Genomic DNA, 17,093 nt, shown 5'->3' on the forward strand with positions numbered 1-17,093 from the left:
ATTGGAACGTAGCCATTTGGTAATTTGTCTGTATATTCATACAGTCTAGGGTAGTACTTGGTCTATTCAATCACTCATGCATTTCATCATCTGTCATCCATTCTTTCATCCATCCACCAACTCACCCATCCATTCATCCTCTCATCTCTGCAGGGCGAAGAGAGAACAGGAGGTGACCCTGTTGAAGAAGGCCATGGACGACGAGGGTCGGACCCACGAGGCCCAGGTGCAGGAGATGAGACAGAAACACACCCAGGCCGTAGAGGAGCTCACAGAGCAGCTGGAGCAGTCCAAACGGGTAAGGAAATGTAGCTACACTACTAGGCCTGTTCAAGTGCCCAAAGTTCTGTATCTGATTGTATAGCATCATCACTGGCCAGATTTGACGTGACTCTAACTGACTGCATTCTGAAGCATATGATAACTTCATGTGTGCATGAATCCATCTTCCACAGAACAGGATACATTTTACCGTTCTATTATGGAAGCTTTATGTATTAGCACTCTGGTTTCAGGATACGGAAAAATCCATATGTATTAGATGCTGTGTGGACCTACCTACATTATATAGTATTTCCATTGACTGGTTGAATCCCCTCCCTCTCTGTGTCCCCCAGGTGAAGTCGAACCTGGACAAGGCCAAGCAGGCCCTGGAGAAGGAGACGTCGGAGCTGACGGTGGAGGTGCGCTCCCTGACCACGGCCAAACAGGACGTGGAGAACAAGAAGAGGAAGGTCGAAGGTCAGCTGAATGAGCTGCAGGCACGCTTCACCGACAGCGAGAAGCAGAAGGGCGAACTGGGAGAGCGCTGCTCCAAGATCACTGTGAGTGACGACGATGAGGGGTCGCACAATGATGACATCATCACACAGAGCCCATATGGCCATAATTCATAAAAAATGTGGACCTGCTGGAACACCCATAGACCCACACAGGGACCCTATTCTTTGTTCTTTGTAGAATGATATTAGTTATGTAGAATGACGCACGATGCAATAGATGAATGGATGAAATAGTCCATAGATATAGAAGACAAGTTTCACTAGCTAGATGAGATACTGACTAATATCCCATCTCTTTCTCTACACAGATTGAACTAGAGAGTGTCACCAACCTCCTGAATGAAGCCGAGGGGAAGAACATCAAGCTGAGCAAAGATGTCTCCACCCTCAGCGCCCAAGTCCAAGACACACAAGTACACACAATACATCCTGTTTATTCTGTACTGCATATTCATGCAAGCTAACATTTCATTGTAAGTATATTTTAAGTGAGATATTACCAAAAGGACTCACCGTAACTGCTCTATGTGTTGTTCAATGCTGGTTTATGATATCCTGTATGTAGAACTTGTTGCTCATTGGTTGGCGTTTGATACTGAACTTTGACCTTGTCTCTGCCCTCCTCAGGAGCTGCTGGCTGAGGAGACCCGTCAGAAGCTGCAGTTCTCCACGAAGCTGCGTCAGATGGAGGACGACCGCAACAGTCTGCAGGAACAGCTGGAGGAGGAGGTGGAGGCCAAGAGGAACGTGGAGAGACACGTGTCCACCCTCAACATACAGGTCAGAGTTCAGACACAGGGTCAGACACTGGCGGCAAATGGTAAAACCTCATTGAGATGGATCTCTTCACATGCAGTATCCATCTTGTTACCATTTCAAGTGGACATTTCCTGTGCGTTATGGTCCCAAAACAAGAGATTGTAGTGGTCATTTGGAGTTAGCATATTGGGACAGTCAAATACAGCATCCACTTAAAATGAAGACTAGCTGGAAATGAGAAGGTGTTCTCAGTCAACAAACCTGGTAAAATAACAGTTAAATGAACAAATAATGAAAACATGAAGAAAGTACATTTATACACTTGTTTACACTATTTTCCTTGTATCACCAGCTGTCAGACTCCAAGAAGAAGCTAGAAGAAATGGCCGGCAACAATGAGCTCCTGGAGGAGAGCAAGAAGCGTCTTCAGAGAGACCTGGAAGCGTCCAACACCCAGTTCGAGGAGAAGGCCTCTGCCTACGACAAGCTGGAGAAGACCAAGAACCGTCTGCAGCAGGAGCTAGAGGACATCCTCATGGACCTGGACAACCAGAGGACCATCGTCTCCAACCTGGAGAAGAAGCAGAAGAAGTTCGACCAGGTCAGTCAACCAACCAACTGCAAAACTGGTCGACATAACATTATAAGGATGGAAATAAGGCAATACCAACCCGTTTTGCCTGCTGGTACAACAGACATATCAAAATGTCTGACACTAATCAAAGCAATTGTGATGCATGTTATGTTAAAGATAAACAGGGTGTAGGAGAATGTAAATAAGGACAAAAAATTTACATAAACCATGCAACAACAAAAAAAGACTTCTCTTTAACTACTTTCTCTGCCGTGTAAGTGAAATCAAATTTATTTGGACTTGAAAGTCATCTGAACTTACCTTCTCCACTTCACTCTTTCTTCCAGATGTTGGCCGAGGAGAAGACCATCTCCAGTAAGTACGCTGATGAGAGGGACCGTGCTGAGGCAGAGGCCAGGGAGAAGGAGACCAAGGCCCTGTCTCTGGCCCGTGCTCTGGAGGAGGCCCAGGACAGCAGGGAGGAGCTGGAGAGAGCCAACAAGTCCCTGAGGACTGAGATGGAAGACCTGGTCAGCTCTAAGGACGACGTGGGCAAGAGTGTGAGTGTGGACAATCAACTTCTCTGGAATCTATGGGCCAGATTCCCAGATACTTTTAGTCCAGGACTAGGCTTGATCAGTATCTTTCAATGGAGCCTCTTTCCATGGAGATTGAGCCTGATTTTTAATCCAGGACTAGGTTTAATCACCTTTTTTTTAAATGGCAATATTCTTAAACCACCAATAGGTGGCAGGCATGTCCACAACCTTTTCTCACCCACCCAGCCCTCCATCCCATCCGTAGGTCCATGAGTTGGAGAAGGGGAAGCGTGGGCTGGAGGCCCAGGTGGAGGAGATGAAGACCCAGCTGGAGGAGCTGGAGGACGAGCTGCAGGCTGCAGAGGACGCCAAGCTGCGTCTGGAGGTCAACATGCAGGCCCTGAAGGCCCAGTTCGAAAGGGACCTGGTGGGACGTGACGAGATGGGAGAGGAGAAGAAGAGACAGCTCATAAAGCAGGTAGGGAAAGAAGGAAAAACTGTAAAGAGGAAAAGCCACCATTTTGTTACACAGAAAAGAAGTAGGTTCATGGATTAACTCTCCAGGGTGTTCAAACCACTCTTGAGCTACACAATACTGACACACATTCCCAGCAACAAATGATGTTGCTGAATTGAGCTGTGTGGGTTCAGCCTTTGCTTTCTGTATGTGTGCTCCCCAGGTGCGTGAGTTGGAGACAGAGCTGGAGGACGAGAGGAAGCAGAGAGCCACGGCGGCAGCAGCCAAGAAGAAGCTAGAGGGAGATATGAAGGACCTGGAGGGACAGATCGAGATGTCCAACAAGGGACGTGACGAGGCCATCAAACAGCTGCGCAAGATCCAGGTGAGTGGGAGCGAACGATGATACTGTAACACATTACCTTACAGTGAAACTTTGATGTTTATGTGGCATTATGACAGCCTATTCCTTATTTAGTCATATGTAGTATGTCTTATGTAACTGACATTCATGACACCCATCACTGACACCCATCACAACTTATAAAGCATTATGAACGCCTTATGATGCCTTATAATGTAATTATGTCATTCCATCTCCAGGCCCAGATGAAGGACTTCCAGAGGGAACTGGAAGATGCCCGTGCAGCCAGAGAAGAGGTGCTGGGTACGGCCAAGGAGAGCGAGAGGAAGGCCAAGAGTCTGGAGGCTGAGCTCATGCAGATTCAGGAGGTAACGTCTGACTCACTGTAGATAGCATGGCACAGTGTGAAATGACACTCTATTTCCTATATAGTGCACTACTTTTGACCAGAATGCTATTGTGTGTGTCTGTGTGTGTAGGAGCTGGCTGCTGCTGAGAGGGCACGGAAACAAGCAGAGGCTGAGCGGGACGAGCTGTCCGACGAACTAGCCAGCAACACCTCTGGAAAGTAAGTAGAACCTTTACTAAATTAGTGTGACGTTAACAGCATTATAATGCCTATTGTATTTCACCATTTTTCCACAGTCAAATGAGTGGAATGAATTGGAAACAGTGAATTGAACGCAGCGTTAGATGGTGGTGTAGTGGATCATTGTGCAACTGAAACATTGTGTGGTAGTGTAGTGGAGCATTCATTGTGTGACTGAAACATTGTGTGGTAGTGTAGTGAAATGTTGTGTGATTGAAACATTGTGTGGTGGTATAGTGGAACACTGTGTGACTGACTGTTTCTTGTGCGCTGTTTCCAGGTCAGCCCTGTCTGATGAAAAACGTCGTCTGGAGGCTAAGATCTCCCAGCTGGAGGAGGAGCTGGAGGAAGAGAGCAGTAACATGGAAATCCTCAACGATAGATTGAGGAAGAGCACTCAACAGGTTAGACTGGCAGGATCCATCCTCCTAACGACCTGAAACACACTGTGACCACACCTTAAACACACTAGAACAGGGCTGTCCAACCCTCTTCCTGGAGATCTTCTGCCCTGTGGGTTTTCAGTCCAACCCTCTTCCTGGAGATCTACTGCCCTGTGGGTTTTCAGTCTAACCCTCTTCCTGGAGATCTACTGCCCTGTGGGTTTTCAGTCCAACCCTCTTCCTGGAGATCTACTGCCCTGTGGGTTTTCAGTCTAACCCTCTTCCTGGAGATCTACTGCCCTGTGGGTTTTCAGTCCAACCCTAATTTAACACACCTGATTCAACAAATTAGTTGCTCAACAAGACCTTAAATAGCTGAATCAGATACGCTAAATTAGGGTTGACTGAAAAACCTACAGGACAGTGGATCTTTCCTTCCAGTTCTCTGCTGCCAATGACTGTAATGAATTGCAAAAATTGCTGAAGTTGGATACTTATATCTCCCTCACTAACTTTAAACGTCAGCTATCTGAGCAGCTTACCGATCGCTGCAGCTGTACACAGACCATCTGTAAACAGCCCATCCAATCTACCTACCTCATCCCCATAGTGTTTTTATTAACTTTTTTGCTATTTTGCACATCATCATCTGCACATCTATCACTCCAGTGTTAATTTGCTAAATTGTAATTATTTCACTACTATGGCCTATTTATTGCCTTACCACCTCACGCCATTTGTACACACTGTATATAGACTTTTTTTCTATTGTGTTGTTGACTGTACATTTGTTTATTCCATGTGTAACTCTGTGTTGTTGTGTCGCACTGCTTTATCTTGGCCAGGTCGCAGTTGTAAATGAGAACTTGTTCTCAACTGGCCTACCTGGTTAAATAAATTTGCAATAAAAAAAATGAAGAAATCTCCAGGAAGAGGGTTGGGCAGCCCTGCACTAGAACCACAACTTGACCTTTTATCAACCATGCTTTGAACCCTCATTGACCACCTCTTGGACGTACATTGACCACCTCTTGGACGTACATTGACCATACCTTTAACCGTCAGTGACCAAGTTTTGAACTCACAGCGTCAGTGACCACATCTTGACCACTCTTCACACTCAGGTGGACCAGCTGAACAATGAGCTGCAGACCGAGCGCACCACCTCCCAGAAGAACGAGAGCGCCCGGCAGCAGATGGAGAGGCAGAACAAGGACCTAAAGGCCAAGCTGCAGGAGATGGAGAACCAGGTCAGAGATAGTAGATTTACGTAGATGTGACTACCTAGGGTTTCTCCCCATTGAGAAAATATTAAGTGTCCCTACTTTCCGGTCCATCTTAGTGGGCGTGTAGTGTACCGTTAAATTGTGGGGTATCGGTTTCTATCATCTCTGACCAGGTCAAGTCCAAGTTCAAGTCATCCATCACCGCCCTGGAGGCCAAGGTGGCTCAGTTGGAGGAGCAGGTGGAGCAGGAGAGCAGAGACAAGCAGGCCGTAGCCAAGGGCCTGCGCCAGAAGGACAAAAAGCTGAAAGATCTGATGATCCAGGTGGAGGACGAGAGGAAACAGGCCGAACAGTACAAGGAACAGGTATGCTGTTGTCATGCTGACAGCAGTCTTATGTCATATGAACACCCTCTTCTTCCTTTCTGCTAATGGCAGTGTTATGACACTCTTATGAACCCCCCACCTTACTCCTCTCCTCCTCTCCCCAGGCAGAAAAGGGCAACACACGGATGAAGCAGCTGAAGCGCCAGCTGGAGGAGTCGGAGGAGGAGTCTCAGCGCATCACGGCTGCCCGCAGGAAGCTGCAGAGGGAGCTGGATGAGTCCACCGAGGCTAACGATGCCATGAGCCGCGAGGTCAACTCCCTCAAGAGCAAACTCAGGTACAGTGTGACAAATGAGTCAGGGCGGTGTCTTTGGCAAGAGTCCCTACTCCTGACCCCTCTCCTGTGTACTCTAGTTTCACTGTGCTCGATAGAAAAGGATAACCCCACCCCAAATCAAGGCAGGTCCAATATATAACACTGAGTAGATTTACAACAACCACACTGACATTTCACACAATCAGCCATTCGCCAACCACAATTAAATCTTCTCCCAATGGGCAAATTAGCATAAAGTACCCTTTTGGGGCTTGCAGATAACAAGTTGAACACTGTACTATAGTATATCTGTTTCCAACACCATGGCGAGTCCTCTGGAAATCAAAGCCTTTCTTGAATCTTTATTGCAGAGGCAACCCAATCCCAGAACCCAAGGAGTAACATAGCAGGTACCTCTGCGCTCAGAAGTTTATCACCATTTCATTTTAACTTTCCATAACTTACCCCCATGCACTCTTGTCCAACTGACTGTGCCATTTCTCCGCCTGAAAGAGTGAAATATGGTTTATCGGTCAATATCTACAATGGAGCTCCTCTGATAGAGCTCATAGTCTGAAACAGTGCAAGAAAAGTGTATTGCACTTCCATTGTGTTCTTTCTACTACTGGTGACCATATTTTTCTCCATGCTTGGTTTAGTTGCCCTAAACCAAACTCATTTCTCTGTGTCTGTCTAGCCTGGTTCCAGATCTGTTTGTGCTGTCTTGCCAAATCCTATGGTCTCCGGTGACCATCGGAGTTGACAATACAGCACAAACAGTTCTGGGACCAGACTAGTGTTCGTCTAGACAGGAGTCAAATGAGTTAAAGATATAACCGGCCGGTGTGCAGCGTGCCTACTGTTACTATAACATCTTACTCATTCTGCATTTCAGCGATGCCATTTAATCTTCCTCGTGTTCAACACGAGTGTTTTTTACCCAAGTCTAACAAAACGTAATAGACAAGTTACATGAAATGATGTAGTTTGAACTTAATAGACCATTGTGGTCCCCACTTTAAACAAAGTACAACTTATAAAGGCTTTATATAGCATGCAAAAGGCCTCATAAGAACTACATAAAGGCTTCATAAATCATCTAAGCATGTCATACTCTATAAAGTGTGACGTGACAACTAGAGTAGGGTGAATTGCCAAATGTGACATAACGCACTGTTTATACACCATTTATATTATGACATATGCTCAGATGATTTGTGAAGTATTTATGTAGTGCTTATGAAGCCTTTATGTAGGCTATATAAAGCCTTTATAAGTTGTACATTGTTTAACGTGGGACCATTATTGTAATAAGATGTCAATACTTTATTAACAGTGACGATCACAACCGGTCTGGTAGGTATTGTTAGACATCCATTTTAACTTGTTAAAACAAAAAGGTGGATAAAGGCAGAGTGATATACAGACGCAGACAATGGGAGCAAAAAGTCCTCCAACATTGTCCTGAGGTTACCAGGAAACCTAGACTGGTCTTGCCCATAGCTCGTCTCATCTGTGTGTTTGTGTGTTTGTATGTGTGTCCTGTGTCTGTGTGTCTTGCATCGGTGCTGTCTGTCTGTCTGCGTTTCAGGCGCGGGACCGAGCCCTCCTTCAGCAGCGCACCGCGCCGTGTCGGGGGCAGTGCCCGGAGAGGGGTCATCGATGATGCGTCAGAAGAAGACGGGGACTCACAGGGGGACTACAACGGAACAAAGTCTGTTGAGTAGAAGAGCCCAAAACCATCCAATTAAATTCAGTATTACAAGCATCCAACCAATCAGACTCAGTGCCAGACAGACCCGCTTTACCAAAGAACACACAAGTGACTTCAACCTTACCCATCACTTCCAAATATGATTCTCTATATCAATCACATATCGACTGCCTTCTCGTTCAGAGCACATAAGGCTTTTTACAATTCAAAATGGAGGCATAAGAGACAAAGGCGTAATAATTAATTTTGTTTAATTTTAGTGCCTGGGATGTTAGTGTGATTTGTTCTTTTGCGACACTGTTTTGTACTGCACTGAATTACTTGTCCCTACGATACTTCCTTAGCATAATGTTGTACCCCTCGAAGGTACATAGGTTACATGTTGTTCCTTATACTCCTTTCATCTGGAAGGATAAATCCAGGTGTTACTATTCGTCACTTTAAATCCTAATTAATTATAGCCATCACATTGTATTTCTAGATTTATACATCTAGCGGTCATGTAAATCTATAATTCTATCTCTATGACGACATTATGACTTGTCCCGTCTTCTACACTGCTGTTAACTTTTAAGATCGTTATAGAAGGTCAATGTATACTATGACAAATGGTATACCCACCCAGCTAAAAAATAACTGATGTAGTCCAAATGTATTTTGTTTGTATTCATTATAGCTGCCCCAATATTGGCGCACGGTTGCAACCATAGCAACTGTTCTGTTTTGTCTGTGGTAAGGACAGTGAATCGACCATATATATTTCATACTTCATACTTTGTCAAGTGTGGGTAGCAGAACACCTTCCTACTCTTAGAAACCAAAACCAGTCACCCCTTTCTCCTACATATTCCTATCAGACTTTTCTTGTTCCTAAAGTCTAATACTCATATAGTATCAACAAGACAGGTACTTTTTCAGTTGTGTACCTTGCCAAGTAGAATATCATCAGCAGGAATAGTGTCATACCATCAAGGCCGTTTTGTGCATGTCCAGATGCATATTCAACAAAAATATATTTTTGTTTTTCCTGCCACTGGTCACCTTTACAACAATGTTTTGTCTTGTTTTTACTCAATTGACGTTTACATGCCACTTCTTCAAATCTATAAATCGTGGAACCACCTGCACAATAAATAAGAGTGAAAAAGTAACCCTATTCCTCTACTATATGTCTGTCTCCACATCCTGAATGATATTGCCAAAAGCATGTTTAGAATGTTCATTTTATGTGTTCATTTTGATACAAAAAGGATTGCAAACCAACAGGTCAAAAGGTAGAGCACCTCAGGTGCATACATTTCAATGTAAATCCAGACAGAAGTTAGTATGTTAGTAACACACCCACAAACGGTTGCCAACGGTTACATGTACAATTGTAAAAGAAGCTCTACAAACGGTACTTCCTGGTCCATACACAACAGCAGAGTACTTAAATAAGAACAGTTGCTGTAACAGAGTTGTTTTGTAGACATATTATCCTGGTCTCAAATCTGTGTGTTCTAACCAACTCCTTTATCACGAGCATGACAGGGGAATTGGATAAAGCACATGGATGGAACCAATGATATATATACACATTGTAAGTACAAACGTTCCATCTGTTGTTGAGTAGTAACATGCCCTACGGTCATATCTGTCCTTGATATCGGACTATTGCGCCTCATTGGAAAGACATAAATGGCTAAAACATATTTTAAACAGTACGTAATGAATTCCAAGAATTCACATATCCACACGTCCAGCATTAACAGTGTAACCAAGGCATCATCCATAATGGTTTTGGAAATATAGTATGAACTGTGCTTTCTCGAAACCCTATTCTGTAAAATCGAACTCTAGTCTGTCAAATCTATTAAGATCTATTATTGCTATTTTGTCATCTTTGATAGCTCCCTGATCTGATATAAGATAAGTCTTTTGACAGGAATTCTGGGTCGACTGACCTGCTCAAACTGAACCAAAGCTGTCTTTAGGCCACTTCCTATTAGAAACATCTGTAGCATAGATTCTATACATTCAGCAGTGCAGTGGTGCCCCTAACTCTCCAACTCATAAAAAACAAACAACATATTCAAACAAATGGAGAGAAAAAAAATTTAAAACTTAAAAACACCAAAGAAATGGCAACTTTATCAACTGTGGTAACAGAAAGAAATGTCTTTGCCAAAGACTACATTTGAGATTCTCAGTTAACTCAATGTACTTTCTCTGTTCCTATATCATGCCTACCTTATAAAACATTCTGCAAATGCATGACAGGTTATAGGCTAGCTAGTCTGTGCATTTCTCACAGATAATACTTTTTCAAGTTACCGGGTAGAAGACCTTTTAAAAGAAAGTATATTTGTATATTAATAAACCATTGCTTTAACTCAAACATTGACCTGTAAAGTAGTAGTACCCATAACAAACTTCAGACAATCCTTTAGCTTTTACAGCAGATGACAACACAGCACGAAGAAAGGAATAATACACATTCTCCAAAAGGTAAAGCTAGCCTAACTTAGACACACAGAAAGGAACCATGACTAGGCAAAACTTACATGTGGTGGTGATATATTGATAAAAGGCAGCAATGCTAAATGCTAACACCACCAACTATCGACCAACTTCACTCTTCTGCTACAGCTGGCACACCAAGAATCCAAGATGGAGTCCAATCAGAGAACGTGGGTACAAGGACCGGGTGTGGGGTAAGGGGGGGGTTAGTGGCATAGTAGCAGGACTTGGGTTCAGAGGTCAAGGGATCAGCAGGAGGACATGCAGCGGGGTCAAGGAATCCTCACTTCTATTATTCATTAATAAAATAAAACTGTAGCGTAGCATCATGACACGGCGGTTCTTCTCAGCAGAGTCCATGCAGCAAATAAGTTGATAGAGGGAGCGGCTTCCTGGTTTGACTGAGGGGGGAGGATGTTCAGCTGGTAGTGTAGTGAGAGGGGGACACAGTTTAAAGCCCTACTGATGGGTAGTACAGTCTGGTGCAGGGGTGTGGAGGGGGGCAGGGGAGGCCCTCGTTTCATAGCAGGATCTTGACTCCCCCCGATGGTGACTGGGAGCCGTGGGAGGAGACCCCCCGAGGAGGCGCAGGTCCAAACTCTAACCGCTTCACCAAACTGAAAGACAGAACGTCTACCATGATGAGTAACACGTAAATCAACAAGTTAATTTTAATGTAGAAGATCAGACAGAATGTTATGAGCAACAGGAACCAGAACAACAGATCCCACCCAGTTCATGTTCATTAGTTGTAGGATACCTAGTTGATTTCTCAGACCAGTATAAGTCTAAAGGGAGAGTAAAGTACTTTTTAGTCCAGATGTCTGGCTATCTTGAGATGAATGCACTAGCTGTGGGTTGCACTGGATGGGAGCATCTGCTAAATGTTGTGCCATGTACACCGAGTATTCAAAACATTAACAACACCTGCTCTTTCCATGACAGACTGACCAGATGAAAGCTATGATCCTTTTTGATGTCACTTGCTAAATCCACTTCTATCAGTGTAGATGAAGGGGAGGAGATGCCTTAAAAAATATATTCTTTAACCTTTGAGACATGGATTGTGTATGTGTGCCATTCAGAAGTTGAATGGGCAAGACAAAAGATTTTTCCATTTTCACCTAAAATGACATACCCAAATCTAACTGCCTGTAGCTCAGGACCTGAAGCAAGGATATGCATATTCTTGAAACCATTTGAAAGGAAACACTTAAGTTTGTGGAAATGTTATATTAATGTAGGAGAATAACACATTAGATCTGGTAAAAGATAACGCAAAGAAACAAACACGCGTGTTTTTGTATTTTTTGAAATGCAAGAGAAACGCCATAATCTATTATGCCAGCCCAGGCTCAATTTCATGTGTATGTGCAACATTTTAGACTGACCCAATGAACCATTGCATTTCTATTCAAAATGTTGTATCAAAACTGCCAAAATGTGCCTAATTGGTTTATTAACACATTTTCAAGTTCATAACTGTGCACTCTCCTCAAACAATAGCATGGTATTATTTCACTGTAATTGCTACTGTAAATTGGACAGCGCAGTAAGCTTAAATTCTTATCAATCTTTCTGCCAATATCAGATATGTTTATGTCCTGGGAAATGTTCTTGTTACTTACAACCTCATGCTAATCACATTAGCTCAACCGTCCCACAGGGGACCCACCAATCCTGTAGAGGTGTTTAAGTGCCTTTTGAACGGGGTATGGTAGTAGGTGCCTGGCGCACCGGTTTGTGTCAAGAACTGCAACGCTGCTGGGTTTTTCACATTCAACAGTTTCCTGTGTGTATCAATAATGGTCCACCACCCAAAGGACATCCGGACAACTTGACACAACTGTGGGAAACATTGGAGTCAACATGGGCCAGCATCCCTGTGGAACGCTTTCAACACCTTGTAGAGTCCATGCCTCAACGAATTGAGGCTGTTCTGAGGGCGGGGGGTGCAGAAGGTGTCCCTAATGTTTGGTATACTCAGTGTATATTATGCATTTAATTTGTGTTTTGATTTCTGTTTGGACCCCAGGAGGTGTCCACTGCCTCGGCAGCAGCTAATTGGGAATCCTAATAAATACTACTACTAAGTAAGCTGAATCTAGATACACACAACGAGACAGAAATAAAAATAAAATGTATAATTTTCTCATAGTGACCCATTTACCTGTCGTAGTGTGGAGGGCTCATGCTGCAGGCCTGGATCTCTGTGCCCCCCTCTATAGCAGAGGGGGTACCGGGAAACGACGGAAGAGCCGGTCTTTTCGGCGAGGTGTCGTATACGAAGTCTCGACAAGAAGCCAACTTGGACTCCAGGTTCTAGAGCATCCAAGAGGGGAAAGAAGTTGTATTACAGTCTCTGAGATCATCAGACACAGAACTGGAGATATGTTAAAAAGGAAAATTCCAAACAAATACCAAAAGATCGTTTTTGTATGGAGTTTTCCTTTAAGTCATTAAATTAGAGTTCTATTTTATACATCATTGAAGGTTCATGGTGATGTTATGAGGGTGGTATTAAATGCATAGGTCCTACTAAGACAATGTTTCTTACCCCAACTTTTCTTAGGAGTTCCCCGACGATGTTGAGTGCAGATATGCGAGCCGATGTAGTCAGGGGAGTTCCTGTTAGGTTATCCCCTAAACACAAACACATTACATTTAGCACATATCACAACATCAAACTACAGCTACTAAGGCACAGAGTTTCTAAAGCCAGAGGCGCAACATCGCAAGACTTTCCTGGAACGCTTGCAAAACAGACCAGGCCAGGGTTTGGTGAAAAATTCTTCTTTAGTTGTACATTTTCTCAATCTAAATGCGCAACCATGATTGGAGCCAGTGTCTTAAGTGGTTGAACATGTTATTACTCCAACCTCGTGAAAGTGACATGTTTTCATTTTCGTCAAAAACAACTTTATATCGAAGGATTGCCATTGATTTGACGGCCTGCTCACGCGCTGTTAAACCCGATGACGTGTTTCTACGCACGAGCTTAGCTAGCCAACGTCACCATGACATCGCCTACAAGTGTGATCGGGGATTTCTATTAGAACATTTTTTTTTGCCTATCTTCATACTGTACTGTCTTTGACTAAGGGATTAACTAGCATTCCACCATCATTAAATTATATATTTTTTAAAATTAGGATAAAGTCATGTCATTATTACAGTTTAACCCACAACACAGCTACCATTGGTCTCACCCACCTCGACGAATGCTTGAGGCTGGGGTTTCTGGGAATATACCAAGTGGTTTGGAGGGGGTGGTCGGTATGGTGGAGCGTGATGATGATGATTCGGTCCTGTCTTTCTCTTTAGAGAGGCTACTGGGGGGGCGTCGCTCCTGGACCTGCTGTACAGCTAGCTCCTGTCGTAAATCTGCCCAACACAGAGAGAGAAGAGACAACAGATCAGATCTCAATACTGAGGACATTTGTGACATTGATACTACAGTACAAATATGGAAAAAGTCAATACAAGTAATCACTAATACGCAATGGAAGTCCCACCTACTTCCTGGTTCAAGTTTTCGAATGGGCTTCAAGCTTATATCAAATTCATGAAAACGCGATAATTTAAGATACTGTACATGTAAAATTATATTCGTATTTGTGGATTAATTTACTTTTAACTGATGTCTTTCATGATGGTTTTCGATTGCATTTTCCCCCCGTAATAAAAAACCTTCATAAAGGCACTGGGTAAAGGTAAATTAATCCACAAATACAATTACAGTATAGATCTTAAAATGACCCCATTTTCATGAATATGATGATATATAAGCTTGAAGACCATTAAAAAAATAGTACGGGACTTGAACCAGGAAGTAGGCAGGACTTTTATAGCTGTAAATTCTACACATAATGCCAAACTCATCTCACATTTGCTCTGCTTACTTTTTAAGGAATACAATGGGCAAGGTTGGATCAACCTGATATTACAATGTCAGTTACTCAACTATCAAATTGCACAAAATTTTCGAAACTGGTAACTAAATCTGGCAAAATCAGCAGTTCTTGATTAGAACATGAAATGAAAACCCTTCTTGTTCCACTGACTCACCTCTGGCTTCTCTCTCTCTCTCCCCCACACACACAGAGAGAAAAACACACGGACCCCCATCCACCCCCTTACACACACACAAACCTCTGGCCTCATCCTTTAGTCTCTGGACAGACTCCAGAAGGTTCTCCTTTTCATCCAGCTCACTCTCCAGGAAGGCGTTCCTCTCGATCACGTGGTTCATCCTCTGCTCAAAGTCCTCCAGGGACATGATGGTCGCCCTGTGAGACAGAACATTGGTCAGTCAGTTACTATGGTTATGTCTTAAATTACATCCTATCCTCCAGAGTGAGTGGAAGGACAGACATGGTTGAATCTGTATGTAGGCCTATGAAGTTTGTGACAAAATGGGTACACATTGGCTGGACACATTGTCAAGACACACACCAATCTCATTAGGGTGATTGGATAAAGAAGTGTCAGACAGACACTTCAGCGTTACAATACAATGACAACCCAGCAGAGGCAGGCTTTTTTTTACATAGTTATTGAAAGTCCCTCATCAACATAACAACACTCGGTGTCATTACGCCACAATAATAACAACCAAGACGAGGGTAAAGTGTCCAGACTGACCTCTTGGCCCTCTCCAGGTCATCGTTGGACTGCTCCAGCTCTCTGATGTACTTCTGGAGTTGGTCCTTGACCGCTGTGGTCTCTTCCAGGTCTCCCTCCAACATTGAGATCTGCCTAAACGCTTCAGAGTGCTGCGCCTCGTACTTCTCCTGCAAAAACACAGAACACTTCTTTTTGATGCATGTCTGCTGCTCATTTGTGGTCTTAGATGATGTTCTCCCTTCACTTCTTTACAGGCTTGTCCTTAACTGTCCCCCAGGCCCCAGAAATGTAGGCTTTTAGCACAATCAAGTATTCAATGACTTTAACCTTCCCTCTGGACTCAGCAGTATAAATAGTTGCTCAGAAGTCAGCTGCTCCGTGGTAATGAACACTCAGGGCCTCTGGTGATGGTGGCTATGATTTAGTGATGCTAGAGTGACTGTGTGTGTACTACTAGACAACTCAAGACACAGAAGGCGCTTTTAAGTCTACTAAAACATACCGAATATGGAGCCCAACCTTTACGTGATGGGATGCAGAGTATACGAGATAATATGACGTGGTGATGCAAGACTACAGAATATGAATAGTGTTGGCCTTGACAATACAGGTGTTCTAGGTTCTAACCTGGATGTTCTCCAGTTCCATGCGTAGCCGGTTGTTGTTGGACAGTAGTTCTCTGTTCCGTGCTTCACACTGCTTCAGCTCAGTCTCCAGCTCCGCCTCATAGTCCCTACTCATTTGCTGGAACTCCTGCAACTCCTCCTGTGCCTCGTCAGCCCTGGACACAAACACACGTCAACAACGCATCTAACCTTCATAGCTAAACTATGTAGAAGGAAATCGCCACTGAATTCTGATCTTGGATTAGATTCCATTTTTTGCTGTTACAGGGTGAAGTTAGGATGGTCATGGCTAGAAGGAATCCAGCTTTTGTCAAATTAACATCAGATTTGACTTTTTGTAGCAGGTTAGGAGAACTTACACAGCAGGTTAGGAGAAATTGCTTAAAGTTAGGAAAAGGGTTAGCTAAACACACACACACACAAAAATTAACTTTTGACGTTCATTTTACAAAAGCTGGATCCCTTCTAGCCATGACCGGTTTTGATTGATATATGGTAAACTTCCTAGATATACAATTACGAACAACTTCAGAGATACAGATTCGGATTGTTTCACTTCTATCCATTATCCACACATCTAGGCCAACCAGTTTGGCTGCAAGCTACCAACCATTGGTAAAATTCCTTACCTTTGCTGGTGTTTGTCTGACTGCTCCTTCCAGAAACTCAGCTCTTCTTCTATGGACCCAAATTTGGTCGTCTTGGGCTCCCCCATGTCTAACGTTACAGCTGACTCTATGGTTTCACAAAACCTAGTAAAACATCTAAAGTAAAGAAGGAACATGGCACTGGTCATGTTGAGGCAGGCTCGTGTTTGTCTAGCTAGCTAGCTATGGAGATCAATTAACCATGCAATGGAATGCATGATGCTTGCATGCATGTTGACACTTAACAGTTAGCCCAGTAGGGTTAGCTAGGTAACGTTAGACACATGATAGCTAACTGTATGTTTTTTTTTTTTTTACAGCCCGTTGGGATTTCCAATTTGATCAGATAACTATTCAGTTACTTTAGCTAGCCTATTCAATAAATACATTAAGATGTTGGCTAGCTAACTAGCTAGTTTAGCGACATCACAACCGTTACGCGAATAACATATAAACTGTTGTGTGATACACGATAGTGAAGATTTCCGACTTTCAGAGAGTAAAATATACGGCAGAATGCTTACCTGAACGCTGATAGCTAAGAACATGTAATATTACCTACCTAGTTAACAGTAGATCAATAACATAGATAGCAAAACGCTATCAGGAAATAAACTGCCCTTCTACCCAAATCCAAACGATTACATCCCCCGCGTTACAAGCACG

At 43.4% G+C, this 17,093-nt stretch overlaps 2 protein-coding genes across 7 annotated transcripts in view; one reads left to right on the forward strand and one right to left on the reverse strand.

Moving 5' to 3' along the window:
• Positions 1 to 9,178, forward strand: part of LOC115147282 (myosin-11-like) — a 41,297-nt gene extending 32,119 nt beyond the window's left edge. For 2 of the 4 annotated variants that reach the window (XM_029689437.1, XM_029689439.1), the window contains 15 exons: positions 154 to 298; positions 618 to 824; positions 1,091 to 1,195; positions 1,410 to 1,562; positions 1,894 to 2,142; positions 2,463 to 2,675; positions 2,920 to 3,132; positions 3,335 to 3,496; positions 3,715 to 3,843; positions 3,955 to 4,043; positions 4,345 to 4,468; positions 5,572 to 5,697; positions 5,847 to 6,038; positions 6,164 to 6,336; positions 7,907 to 8,042. In XM_029689437.1, the coding sequence (XP_029545297.1) occupies positions 154 to 298; positions 618 to 824; positions 1,091 to 1,195; positions 1,410 to 1,562; positions 1,894 to 2,142; positions 2,463 to 2,675; positions 2,920 to 3,132; positions 3,335 to 3,496; positions 3,715 to 3,843; positions 3,955 to 4,043; positions 4,345 to 4,468; positions 5,572 to 5,697; positions 5,847 to 6,038; positions 6,164 to 6,336; positions 7,907 to 8,042 (2,416 nt within the window). Of the gene's footprint in view, positions 1 to 153; positions 299 to 617; positions 825 to 1,090; positions 1,196 to 1,409; positions 1,563 to 1,893; positions 2,143 to 2,462; positions 2,676 to 2,919; positions 3,133 to 3,334; positions 3,497 to 3,714; positions 3,844 to 3,954; positions 4,044 to 4,344; positions 4,469 to 5,571; positions 5,698 to 5,846; positions 6,039 to 6,163; positions 6,337 to 6,686; positions 6,726 to 7,906 lie in introns of all 4 variants that reach the window. The other 2 variants (XM_029689440.1, XM_029689438.1) reach the window with 2 other exon arrangements.
• A 64-nt stretch (positions 9,179 to 9,242) lies between these two features.
• LOC115147285 (nuclear distribution protein nudE homolog 1-like) lies at positions 9,243 to 17,078 on the reverse strand. Of its 3 annotated transcripts, none has more exons than XM_029689449.1 (9): positions 16,990 to 17,078; positions 16,410 to 16,544; positions 15,782 to 15,935; positions 15,173 to 15,321; positions 14,681 to 14,817; positions 13,742 to 13,912; positions 13,086 to 13,171; positions 12,699 to 12,850; positions 9,243 to 11,145 (listed from the first exon to the last, which is right to left on the reverse strand). In XM_029689449.1, the coding sequence occupies exons 2-9, from the start codon at positions 16,493 to 16,495 to the stop codon at positions 11,049 to 11,051; spliced, it is 1,032 nt and encodes a 343-aa protein (XP_029545309.1). In that variant the 5' UTR covers positions 16,496 to 16,544; positions 16,990 to 17,078; the 3' UTR covers positions 9,243 to 11,048. The 3 variants fall into 3 exon arrangements, with proteins under 3 accessions (XP_029545309.1, XP_029545310.1, XP_029545307.1); XM_029689450.1 differs by having other exon boundaries at positions 16,952 to 17,067; XM_029689447.1 differs by having other exon boundaries at positions 16,410 to 17,012.
• Positions 17,079 to 17,093: the final 15 nt, after the last annotated feature.

Source organism: Salmo trutta, chromosome 14, assembly GCF_901001165.1.
Source record: "Salmo trutta chromosome 14, fSalTru1.1, whole genome shotgun sequence".
Taxonomy (NCBI): domain Eukaryota; kingdom Metazoa; phylum Chordata; class Actinopteri; order Salmoniformes; family Salmonidae; genus Salmo; species Salmo trutta.

What these genes read in the sequence shown, in the direction of transcription:
- LOC115147285 (XM_029689447.1), bottom strand. Translation starts at nt 16,576, where the DNA reads ATGACCAGTGCCATGTTCCTTCTTTACTTTAGATGTTTTACTAGGTTT. An exon ending in GACCTGGAGAGGGCCAAGAG is followed by an intron (nt 14,818 to 15,172) that starts GTCAGTCTGGAC and finishes TCTGTCTCACAG; the next exon opens with GGCGACCATCATGTCCCTGG. An exon ending in AACTCCTAAGAAAAGTTGGG is followed by an intron (nt 12,851 to 13,085) that starts GTAAGAAACATT and finishes TGGATGCTCTAG; the next exon opens with AACCTGGAGTCCAAGTTGGC.